We start from the raw sequence: 13,278 nt of genomic DNA, 5'->3' as shown, positions 1-13,278 counted from the left end.
AAAGATTGGAAAGAAAGAAATAAAACTGTTGCTAGTTATAGATGACATGATTGTCTTCATACAAAATCCCAAAGAATCTACAAAAACAAGCTGAGCAAGATTACAGAATACAAGAGTATACACAAAAATCAATCACATTGCTATGTATTACAAACATGTGGAAACTGAAATTTAAAATACAGTTGCTTCAAAGAAAATGAAATAGGCACAAATCTAACAAAATATATACATACTTAGGCACAAATCTAACAAAATATACACAGGTTCTGTATTCTGAAAATTATGCTGATGAAAAACAGCAAAGAAGACCTAAATAAATGGATTGGTAGAAAATTGGACATAATAAAGATGTCAGTTCTCCCCCAGATTTATCTGTTTAATGTAATTCCTACCAAAATTTCAGCAATATTTTTAGTAGATATAGAAAAGATTATTCTAAAATTTACATAGTAAGAAAAAGGAACTAGACCACTAAAACAATTTTGGGGGGGGAAAATGAAATCAGAAGAATCAGTCTACCTGGTTTCAAGACATAGCTACAGTAATCAAGACTGTGGTATTGGAGGAGAGACAAATTGATCAATGGAACAGAATAGAGAACCCAGAAATAGACCCACGCAGTTATGTCCAGTTGATTTTGACAAAGGTACAGAAACAACCCAATGGAGGAAGCATATAGATTGTTCAACAAATGGTGCTGGGATAATTGAGTATCCGTAGGCAACAACAACAACAAAAAGAGCCTTGGCCTTATACCAAAATTAACTCAAAATAGATAATGGACTTAAATGTAAAACATAAAATAATAAAAACTTTTAGGGGGGAAAAAAAAAAGAGAAAATCTTTAGGATCTAGAGCTAGGCAAAGAGTTCTTAAACTGGTCACCAAAAGTACAATTCATTAAAGGAAAAATTGATAAATTGGATCTTGTCAAAGTTAAAAATGTTTGCTCTGTGAAGGACTCTGTTAAGAAGATGAAAAGATACCCTTCAGAGTGGGAGAAAATACGCGCAAACCACATCCAACACAATACCTATATCTATAATAGATAAAGAATCTCAAAACTCAATAGTAAAATGCAAACACCTATTATAAAGTTAAAATTTAAAAATAGTGACAACATCAAGTGCTGATGAGGATGAGGAGAAGCTGGGTCAATCATGCATTGCTGGTAGTAATGTGAAGTGGTACAACCCTTCTGTAAACAAGTTGGCAGTTTCTTATAAAATCAAACATGCAACTACCGTTCTACCCAATAGTTTTACTCCTGGGCATTTATACCAGGGAATTAAAAACTTATGTCCACAACAAAAACCTGTACATGACTATTCAGAGCAGCTTTACTCATAATAACCCCACACAGCCTAGATGTCCTTTAGCTAGTACAGTAGTCCCCCCTTATCCGTGGTTTCACTTTCCGAAGTTTCCGTTACGCGCAGTCAGTGATGGTCTGAAATATTAAATGGAAAATTCCAGAAATAAACGATTTATAAATTTTAAGTTGTAGGCTGGTCTGAGTAGCGTGATGAAATCTCATGCCCTTCTGCTCCATCCTGGCTGGGATGTGAATCATCCCTTTGACCAGCTTATCCACACTGTTTACACTACCTGCTAATTAGTCACTTAGCCATCTCATTTATCAGATAGACTATCTTGGTATTGCAGTTCTGGTGTTCAAGTAACCCTTATTTTACTTAAAAATGACCCCAAAGTGCAAAAGTAGTGGTCCTGGCAATCCAGATATGCCCAAGGGAAGCCATAAAGTGTTTCCTTTACATGAAAAAGTGTGTATGTTTAGGAAAATACATAGTATATATAGGGTTTGGTACTATCAGTGGTTTCAGGCTCCCATTGTAATGTATTCTCTGAGGGTAAGGGGGGACTACTGTAAATGGCTAAACAGTGGTATGTCTGTGCCATGGGATATTACTCAGCAATAAGAAGAAATGAGCTATTAATGCATGCAACCACATGGATGAATCTCCAGGGTATTCTGCTGAGTTGGGGGGGGGGCAATCTCAAAAGATCTATGTGCTTCTATTATAACATTTTTGAAATGACAGAATTATAGAAATAGAGAAAAGGTTAGTGGTTCCAGGAGTCAGGTGTGGGGAGGGGGTGATTATAAACAGGCAACACAGGGTTCCTTGTGGTGATGGAACTGTTTTGTGTCTTGACTATGTCAGTGTCAGTATCCTGGTTGTGATTTTGATTATACCAGATGAGTAGAGCTTTTCCGATACTGAATCTTTATCAGATAACCATAACTTCTTTGTGATTGGCTTTTTCCCCCCACAAAACTTGTAAGTTGATTATAATATTTTTCCTCTAAAGCAGTGTTGTAAATAGTTAGATCCCAAGACCAGACTATTAAGCCAATTTAAGCCATAATTTAGCTGAACATTTAACAATTTCAGGTATATTGTAGGATAGACAGATTTAAGAGGTGACAGAAAATCTGTTGTAAGAATGTATTGATTCCTATGCCTTCTCACTCATGTAATTACAGATGCCCAGTCCAAGAAAAAGAGGCAAGGGGCACCATTGTGTTTGCCATCTCTTACCATGTGCTGTATATACCTGTAGCAGCTTCCTGTCTCAGGTGTATCACCAGGAGAGAATAGATGGGTTGGCTAATACTACTTCTCTTTGGATCTTAAAGAGAACTTTTTATTCCCAGCAATTTTATGTCCAAGGCTCTTCTACACTAAATGTTAGTCTGAGAATACCTGTACTACATTATTAAATTGTCACAGAATAATTAACCTTTTATAGTTAGTTTTGTGTGACTAGCAACAGTTAATCCTAATAGATATTTTTAAATGTAACATCTGTCAAAATTGACTTTAGGTAAAATTTATTTTTAATGTTGTTCTGTGTTGTCAGACACAGAAGCCACTGTGCTATCTATGGCTGTTTACATTTAAATTAATTAAAATTAAAAATCCATTTTTTTTTCATTTACAGTAGCCACTCTTAAAGTGCTAATATTCATGTGTACCTAGGGGGCTACGAAGTTAAATAGTGAAGATACAGAACTTTTCTGTCATCACAGAAAGTTCTGTTGGACAGTGCTGTAAAGCTTTATTTTTTATATATTTTTACATATTGACTGGAAAACTGGCCAAAACAAGTATGTTTTAAAAGTTTTTTCAGTAGACACTAGATTCAAGTCTTTAAGAGTTAACTTTTAAATAAAGTATGTTTGCCACTAATGGTTCCTTTTTCTCAGTGGTACAGTAAATAAAGTCTTAGAATTTCTTTTAATTTGGGCAGTAGCCTCAAATTTAGAGCAAGGTCACCTTGTACTGGCAATAAGCCATTTGCTGCTAACCCAGTTGGTTATAACAGTGAAGGTATGTTGCCTGTATGGAAATTGTTCAGCTCCTAGGAGATGGACACCTGGAAGCACATAGTCCAAGATTTCTTGGTTTGGGCACTGTTGACATTTTTGGCCAGATAATTCTTTGCTATGGGGACTATTCTGTGCATTGTAGTATGTTTAGCAGCATCCCTGGACTCTACTCACTAGATGCTGGTAATGTTGCCCTAGTTGTGACAACAAAGAATGTCTCCAGACATTGCTAAATGTCCCCTGGGGTACAAAATTGCCTCTGTTGAGAACCACTGATGTAGCCCAGAGTCCTAGAGATTTGAAGGAAATAAGAGTTTTAGGTTCCATTACATACCTTCTCCTGTCTTAGTTTTATAGAATAGCTCTAAATATACCCAAAAAATAATGTCAGAACATAGGGAATGCAAGACAGATATAAAACCAAAGTAAACTAAGGAAATCCGGATTGCTTTTCCTAGATATTTGAGCCCCGACCCCTATCTGAAATGGTTTATAGATAACTGTGGTTCAATGTTTATTTTTTATTTCAATTAACATTTATTGAACTCTTACTGTGTGGCAGACACATTTTATGCAGTAGGGCTACAAAAATAGATCCAGAGACATGGAAGCATGCTACAGACTGATGAATCTCAGGAAAGGGGAGGGGAGAGATTAACCAAAGAACTTATATGCATATATGCATAACCCATGGACACAGACAATAGTGCAGTGAAGGCCTGGGGAGGGGGTGGGAGCAGGGAGGAGGGTGTTAATGGGGAAAAAATGGGGATATCTGTAATACTTTCAACAACAAAGATAATTTTTAAAAAATGAATAAAACATGGCCTCGGTCTTCAAGGAGCATATGATGTTTCCTCTCCTTGTCTGCCCTTATCTATCTCATGTTATTTGACCTGTTGACTTGCTTTTGACTTTGTTGTATATGCATTAATTTTCACTGAGTTTAAATTTCAGGTGTGTCAAGCCACCTTTTGGGGATGTATAGCAGAATTAACAGATGATTTTGTTTTGAAGACAGTTTGAGTAGAGCTCTTGTGATCTGTTATTACCCTAGTAATTTACACTTTTTTCCTGTTTCATAATCTCTAAAGAAAGTATACATAAGATCTCAGAGCTGTTGTATAAACTGCACAGTTGAAGCCTTAGCATGAAGAAAATGGACATTTTAAATATTTTTTAATTGGTTTGAGAGAGAGAGGAAGGGAGGGGGAAGAGAGAGAAACACCGCTTTGTCCATTTATTTATGCATTCATTGGTTGAGTCTTATATGTGCCCTGACCGGGGATCGAACTCACAACCCTGGTGCATCAGGATGACACTCCAACCAACTGAGCCACCCAGCCAGGGCCAACATTTTAAATATTTAATTTAATAAGAGAAAAATCTTATCAGATATTAATTGCTTTGTTAACATGGTATTCATGAATTTGTCATCTTGATATCAGAAGTTTCCATAGTAGAAAATAAGTCAGATAACTTAAAATCAAACATTACTTTAAGTATCCCCTAAACATTCTATTAGACTTGTGAATAGTCATAATCCCATGTCATACACCTTTAAAGGCTGAGTGTTAGCATTCCTTAGTTGGAGATTGGTTGGCTAACATTTAGCATGTACCTCCACCAAATTCAGACACACAAAAATGTGCTTTATAGCACAAACAAATGGACAACTTAATCCTCTTTTTGGGTTGAGACTCAGGCCCCTTTTAAAAAAACATCTTCACAGTCAGGTCACCAGATACCTCAAGGAGTGGCAATTGTCCATTGTCCTCTCTTTTCATCAGTACCTAGTAAGTTTTATAGTTTACATAATTCACTAGTAGTTTAGTTACTTAAACTTGAAATACACAGTCAATGCTCAGATCACTATATCTAGCTAAAAAGAACTCTGGCTAGTAGAACCTAGATTTATCACTTTTAAGGTAGGATTATTGGGAAGTTTCTGCTAAGTCTCAGTCCCTTAGAACACAAAGGAGTAGTTCCAGATAATTTTTTATGGCTAATCTGACCACCATGTCCACATTTTCCACACACAGCATATTCACTACGCATCCACCCACCCCCATACCCTGTTGCATGCATATCTGTTCATTCATTAATGCTGTTGATCATACCACAAAATGCACTCTTTCTTGGAGCTGGTAACATCCAAAGGGGATTGTTGAGCCTCTGATTTCAAAGAGTATCCCAGAAAGCTTCATTTTTCTCTGTTCCAAAAATAAGTTTTTAAAAATGTACTGTATATTGTGGAAGAACACAAAATACTTGTTTTATCCAGTCTGTGTGTACAGAAATTAAATTCTAAAAAAGTGAACTCCACTTTTAAGCAGATAAAGAATTTCCACCATTTGTTTTCTATAATGTTTCGTATTTGGCTGGCCTGTGTTTTTGTATCTTTAAAAATGCCTCTAAGGCTCTTAAGTACCTGGCTTCAGTACTTTGGGCATTATATATTTAGAATGATTGAGAACTGGGGAATACAGGGTCTCTATCTTGTTTTCAGTGGTGGTGGAATTGACTTTCTGTAGCTCCAGTGTTACCTCTCAGGCTAGGTTTATATGTCTAGAATATAAAAAGTTAAAGGAATATAGTTGAGTCAATGTCATGAGTATCCCACATGAGATAATACAGGTCTGGAAAGAGCATTAAGCTTCATGTGATGTGAATGCACACATGCCTTTTAATGGATAACTATACGTACAAGGAATGTTTCAGTCTGAGGCTACCTAATTTTGCTGTTTTTATTCATCTCTTATGCTTTCTTCCATTGTGACAGGCTACATAAAGGTCAGAGTATCATTTCCATTTCTGAAAATGAGCTCTACAGATGTTTCAGCAGCTACTGTAGAGTTGTGCACATGTGTGTTACATGTGTCCAGATCAGTATAGTCAGCTAATTTCTAAATGCCTTGAAGTACAAATAAAGATTGGACAAATGGGATCATTATTATTATTTTTGGTCAGCTCTAGAGTAAAAATTTTCTATTTTGAAGTGTGATCTGTCTTTGAGATTAGGGCCTTAGGTCTGTATGTTTGTTGGTTGGTTTTTTAATTTATCAGTTCATCTGAGACAACCAGAGGAGGTTCTCTAGAATTTTATAAAGACTATTTCCAGTAATTGTCTTATTATAAAGACTCATTGAACATTTTTACTTAAGTTGTGTTTTTGTTTGGACACTTAATCCTTCAATGTAGTTGACTTACATTGTTAAGTAAAACTAAAAAGATTCCTAGTCCCTTTAATTGCATCAGCTAAGATTCCTGATCTCAGTTCAAATTCTATTATCACTGACAGAAGAAGCTCACAGACCTCTGCCATGAAGGGGTTAAATTCTTTCATTAAGTATGTTTATGAGGGACCACAGCTATGCCGCCTGTACTGCCTTTTTTAAAGCTTTCTAGTTCACTAATCAAATGTATGTTAGATTGATTATTGTAAAAGTATAAACCATAGAAAATTTGACAAGATAGATGTGTAAATTATCCTTCTGACAGAACTAATGATGCACTCCAAGCACCTTCTGTTTTCCAGCACTTGGTGAGCGACTTCATTAAATATGCAATGGCTGTTGGGTGGCTTCTCAAATGACGGTTCAGTTCCTCGTGGAATTGCATTATTACTAGAGGTGTAAAACCAGGCAGACAAGCTCGCTGTTGGGCATCCTGCTGAGGTTCTAATGCGCTCCATCTTGTTGGAGCAGTTGTTAGCAGTCTTTTCAGGACAATTAGATCCATAACCACAGGACACATTCAGTGAAGCTATATTACAGATAACAGTGGAGACTGGCATTGACTGCTCCTCACCCCTCTCTGTGGAGCCGCCTCAGTGTGGGGAGTTTATAATAATGCCACTTCCGCCACTCACAGAATACTTACTTTTTTTTTTAATCCCTTGGAGCAAATCTGGAAATAACTGATTTGTAACTTTTTTTAAAGTTCTTAAAATCATAGGATATTTGAGGTGGAAAGACTTTATAGATTTTAATCCCTTTGCGGATGAGAAAAGTGACCCTGAAGCATTGTGGTGAGTTGTCCCTTAAGGAGATAGTAGGAGGTAGAGATTACAGGAATAGCTGGTAGAGATTATATGAATAGGAATTTGTACTGTTTGGCTTCTAGTTTTAGAGCTCTTTTAAATAAAATTTTTTGTTTTTGAATTTAAGATTTTTGTTCCTGCTGTACCTTGTTTTTCCCCATCTTAACACGAGTAATTTTTATTTTTTTATTTCTAGAAGCTAAACAGAAATATATTGCTTTCTGAGGACATCATGTTATTTGTTATTTTAATGGCAATTTGATGGTTTCCTGGAGAACTGGACACAAAAGATGCTTTGAATTGAGCTTGAAATGGTATTTAAGGTTTCCAGAAGGCAGATGCTGTGGCGTATCACTGCAGCCTGATAAATGGGAGTGCATTTTAGAATGACAGGCTGAATACTTCAATGAAGGAAGGTTTCCCGTTTCCATTGGCCAATTAAATCACTGTTGATGACTTTAGATCGTTAATGAACATTCTTGGAAAATGACCATTTGAATTCAGTTATTACAATAATACATTTGAAAAATACTAACCACAAATAGACCTATATGTAAATTAAAAGATTTATTCATTTCACTACAGATAAGTCAGCATATTGCTTTGCTTTTTGATGCCAAAGCAAATTGATATTCTAGAATTCTTTTACAGATTAAGTACATATCCTTTCTTACAAAAGTTCCACTTAGAAAGGTTATTTTTTTATTGGGTACCTTTTAAAAGATGATATATGCTGCTAGCCATTATATTACTTCATTATTTCAGAAAAAATTAGACCAGGAACAAGAAGGGAAACATTATACAGTATATAAAAGCAGAGGATTAAGTTTAAGATGGATTAGGTGTTCCATTTATTTAGTGCCTAAAGAGATCCCTGATTTGGGGAAAACAATAGGAAGAAAGTAACTATGCAAGTTTATTTAAAAGTCATTTGAAAAGAATATGCAAATTGAAAAGCTACATAACCAGATTTTTTTTCTCCCTAAATCCAAGGTTCAGATTGTCTTAAAATTTTTAAAGCTTTTGTTCTCCTTGGAATATTTTTTGGGTGTGTATCCTGTCATTTTTGCTGTATTATACCCAACAGATTCACCTGAATATGATGTTTTTCTTGAGTTAACTTCATTTTCTCTGAAATTTTGGCTGTTTCGGTTGTTAAAACAGGAGGTGTGTTCTTTTGAAAAACATGTTTTTCTCATTTTGTTATTTGTAAAATGGGCAGTAATGTCAGTCCAAGCTTTCTTCATCTTCATTTTACAGTTTACAGAAAAAGGAGACACTGCGGAGCACAGGCTTCCCCTGGGAGTACATTGCGCTTAATGAGCTTGATAGTCTGGTGGGCTCAATAAATCAAATAAAGCAAAACATTTCTCATTTTTGAATAAAAGCATTTATCACACAGTGTTTGTTCATTCGTGGTCACAAGATTGATTGGTTCCCAGCATCACAGTGTATATTGAAGCATTTTTTATTTTGTTTTTCCAGTGGGCAAGTTACGGAAGCAGTGGCTAAAGGAAAGTATCTCTGATGTCGGCTTTGGGATGCTGAAGTCTGTCAAGGAATATGTGGACCCCAAAAACATCTTTGGAAACAGAAACCTTTTATAAATCCATTACTATTGTTACAAAAAAAAGTCACTTTTTTTTAAAAGTCTTCAACTATGGTTATGCCAGTAATCATATGTATCATGGACTGTATTTCAGCTACATTTGTTTGTTGATTTAACATAAGTTTGTTTCATTCTGTAGTTTGTTTTGTTTCTACATTTATGGGTTGACAGATGGTATTCCTAAGTCTCTCTCATTTGGTTGTCATTTCTAATTTTAGTCAGGCAGCGAAAGTCTGCCAGTTGTTATTTCAGAGGACGATGCTGCCAGGTGTTTTGTATTGATGTTTCCTCTTGGGAACAAAGGCAGATTTTGGTGTCATCTATTGGTTTTTCAGCCTCTTTTTAAAAACATTTTAAAATATCTCTGGGAAGCAGATCTTTTGGGCAAGATTCCACTAGGAGTGATACCCATGTATGTTTAAGAGCGCATTCTAGTGTGAGTGGGCCTGTAAGGGAGGATACTCGTGAATCAGTATTGGAAGCCTGTTACTTACGATGCTCTCAGTTCTGTAAGGTGCTTGGCCTACCTTTTTTTGAAATTAGTATACAATTATAAAACTTTAAATCATTAATATACAAATTATTCTGTTTGGGGACACATTTTTGTTCTCCATTTTTCTGTTTCTACTGAAGTATGAGCTGTATTTGTATCACCGAGATAACCTATTGTTATATCCTATTTCATTCATAATATGTTTTATAAGAAAAGCTGACGTATTACTCATTGTATGTGAAGAACAGGTTTACCATGAAATGTATGCCTTTATTCAACTTACAGTCCTAATGTTTGTGATTTCACATTCTTGTTGCTGAGATGCAGAAGCAGCAACAGGAGAGAAGGAAGACTCCTTACACCCAATGTCTCCAGTTCAAAGAATTGTTTGGCTAAAGAAACACAGTCATCATTCAGCTATTGAATTTGAAAGCCTCAACAGTTTCAATGATAAATTCTTTTTTTTTAAATTAACCCAAACAACATGATACGTTTTCATATAAAAGTAAAATTTCAGTTTAGTTTTTAATAATGGTTTAATGCCTTTTTTGAATTACTGGTTTAACTTAAATTTTAAAAAACTGTAATGTATTAATATACATGCATAATCAAAAGTTTGAAATATCATATTTCTTAATAGAACATTAATCACATTTAGCAAACTTTTACATTCAAATCTGGGTATTAAAATACGTGAAATGATTACTTTGAATCACTGTCAAGGTTCATGATACACATTTTGAGATGGATTCTTTTCTTAATGCAATACCTAACTTTTGATAATTTTTTAAAATTAGTATTTGATCAGATAATGTAGGTCAAAACGCACATGATCCTGTAAAAGGACACGCTGTCTGTCTGTGTAGCAACAGCTCCAGAATATTTTGGGGCAGTTTGATACATTTTATATCTGAAGTAGCCTTAACCAGAAGAGTAAAAATTTAAAATTGACAAAATGGTATTTTTAAGACTTCAAAATGATAAATAACTTTTAATTAATAAAATTGGCTTCAAACTAATAAACTTAAATCTGTAAGAAAATCAAAATTAAATATTAGCTTAACAACATAAACTAAATACTGATGTATTAGAAGCTGCCTCTTTACATTCGTGATTTATTTTTAATTATAAAACTTCCAGCAGATCTGTGCTTAAAGCCCTTGATATTTGAAATAGTTGAATACTTGATGAGGAAATTACACTTTATTTGCCTTTAGAATTATAAAAATCTCAGCTTTATAAAATGCATCTACTCATGAAAGTGATTTCTCTAATTGGTAATAAAAATGTAAAATTTAATATGCTACTAATATCTCATTGGAGTGTATACATGTTTCTGAGTAATTTTTAAAAAATAAAACTTACAGATTCATAAGCAGATCCATTCCTTTGCATGTGATTGTTATAACATTCTTTCCCAGGGAGTTCAGATTTCAACAACCTCAGAAATCTGTATTTGATATTAGGAAACTATAAATGTAACACCTGAAATTGTTGTGTTCACTGTTCTACACGAACCTTGTGGAAATCAGTGATTTATGTCTTTGTTTTTCTTCTCCCTTGTTTGCAGGACTCCCCAACCTTGATTTTATAGTGATGACTACATTTTGTAGTTGGGGTCATTTCTATGGGCATCATTTTGAAACACATGAATACTCACCAGGGCTGTTTCACTCTGATTTAGTAAATCAGAAAGCCTTTTCCCCACTTTCATACCACACAGCTGAGGGGCGCCGCTGCATCTACTTAGTGTCTGTGGAGAGCTTTTTCTTGACTATGCACAGAAGCACTGAACCTTGCCTCGTATTTCTGAAAATGGCCTCATAAAAGTTAAAGCCCGGAGAACGTTGTTTCTGTGAGGCTTCTTAACTCATTTTGAATGCGTTTGTTTAAAATTTTAAAAAGTTGTGCCCTATTTGGTTTTCAGTACTACGTAACACTGACTTGTCTTTCTTAGTCGTGTTTCTAATATTTTATTTGATCCATGTCACATTTGGGTTGGGGTTTTAGTGGGAATGGGAACTTGCTGCTAGTGAGAAATGGCACTGAAACTAAAGACTCAGTGTGAACAGGCTTTATTGACCCTTAGAGTAACTTGCCTTAATGTTTGGTGCAATTTATAGCGCATAAGTGAATTTAGTCCTAAGCTGAGTAACTTGAGCTCTTTTAGTTTAGTAAGAATTGTAAAAGCCACTTGCTTATTGTGCCCAGCATATTACTACAAAGAGAGAGGATTAAATTCTTTCCTCTCCCTAGGAATTGAGTTTTCTCCCCAAATGCTTACATATTATATATAGTGCAATAACTTAAAAGTTATTGATGAAGCTGGAGCTTTCTGCTGTACGTAGCCGTGTTGTGTTTTGGAAAACAAAAGTAAAGGGTGCACTTCCATCAGTGTGTACACCGTGCCGGATACAGACTTCCAAGGAAACCCCTTATAGCATATTCTCTTAGAAACTGCTAAATCCTAGCTTGCATTTCTGAAAATTCCTTTGTGCATGTTGGCTCCAGAGATTTTCCTGTGCTATATTCTTTTATAACAACAACTTCTTAACCATAGCTGATCAGGGAAGCTCAGCACACCCAAGCAGAAGCGTGTTGTCTTGGCTGTTCAAGTGGGGCTGGGTTTGTTGAGCATCTGTTCTATATAATGTGGAACACAAATAGTTATTTATTATGAATTGATGCACAAACTGCATGTGCTGGTGCTTGAGGCAGCCAAAATGGAATATTGTGGAAAGCATATCTACATTTTAAGAAACACTGAGATAGGAATTAAAGACAGCTTTAATAGCTTTTTGTTTACCACTTAATATTTAGCAGCTTTGATTTTAATTAGGGCTTAGCTCATGGGGTGGGGAACAAAAATAACAAGTGCCAGTTAGTATTGAGAATCCAGGCTCTCCTTTGGCTTCATAAGTTATGGAATCTTCACTTTGCCCAAGGCTTCTTTTTCCCAAATGAGTCACATGACTGTATATTCATTTAATTTTTATTAATTCCTGTTTCTTAAAAAGGAAACAACATAGACTTTGATGCTAAAGTCCAGAAAGCATAAAAGATTTTTTTAAACTATTAAAATATAGTGTTTGAGGATATAAATTACTCAGCTTTCTGCTTCTTAAGCCAAACAGTGTTTGTCTTTAGTATAAAGTTTAACTGTAAAAACTACTTGTAAATGTCAACAGATTGTAGAAACTTATATTACTAATAAAATGGACCTGGGTCTAAGGTTTTTTTTCCTTCAAAGGGAATGTGAAGCTGTTTGTTGTTCTGTGTGCATATGGGTTTTTCTTTCAACTTTAGTTTTTCATCTTCATGTTTTCACTGATTTGAAAATGAAACTTTCATAATTTTTTTAATGAAGCATAACCAAGTACAACCTAAATATAACTGAATCCCTTTCGATTTATAGCTGAGTGTATAGTTAGCTAGGTTTTATCACTCTGTTTTTTAAATCAATGTTATATTCCTAGGAGGTTGTTAGTCTCCTGTGAACCTGAAGCATTCCCCATTTGGATCTTGGAAAACCCTCAACGAATGAGCACTCCTGTGCTCTTCTAACTACAATTTCTTAACAAACGTGAGTAAGGACCACTCATATAGAACACGCTAAAAAACCATCACAGAATTAAGCACTTTAGTTCTGTGAACATGATAAGATTTCTTTTTTGGTTCTCAAAGGAGATTATTTTTCCTTAAGGAAAATAAACTAATGCATTAAGTATTATTAGGAACATTTTTCAGAGACTGAACTTCCAAATCTAAGAGAGAGAAAA

The 13,278-nt window shown here is 35.0% G+C and overlaps 1 protein-coding gene across 2 annotated transcripts in view; it reads left to right on the top strand.

Annotated features, from left to right (window-relative positions):
- AGPS (alkylglycerone phosphate synthase) overlaps positions 1–12,748 on the top strand; it is a 117,950-nt gene extending 105,202 nt beyond the window's left edge. For both annotated transcript variants that reach the window (XM_016225126.2, XM_087819746.1), the window contains exon 20: positions 8,883–12,748. In XM_016225126.2, the coding sequence (XP_016080612.2) occupies positions 8,883–9,004 (122 nt within the window). In that variant the 3' untranslated portion in view covers positions 9,005–12,748. The remainder of the gene's footprint in view (positions 1–8,882) is intronic.
- Positions 12,749–13,278: the final 530 nt, after the last annotated feature.

Source organism: Miniopterus natalensis, chromosome 8 (genome assembly GCF_054644295.1).
Source record: "Miniopterus natalensis isolate mMinNat1 chromosome 8, mMinNat1.hap1, whole genome shotgun sequence".
In the NCBI taxonomy this organism is placed as follows: Eukaryota; Metazoa; Chordata; class Mammalia; order Chiroptera; family Miniopteridae; genus Miniopterus; species Miniopterus natalensis.
This window is presented reverse-complemented; position numbering and strand designations above follow the sequence as displayed.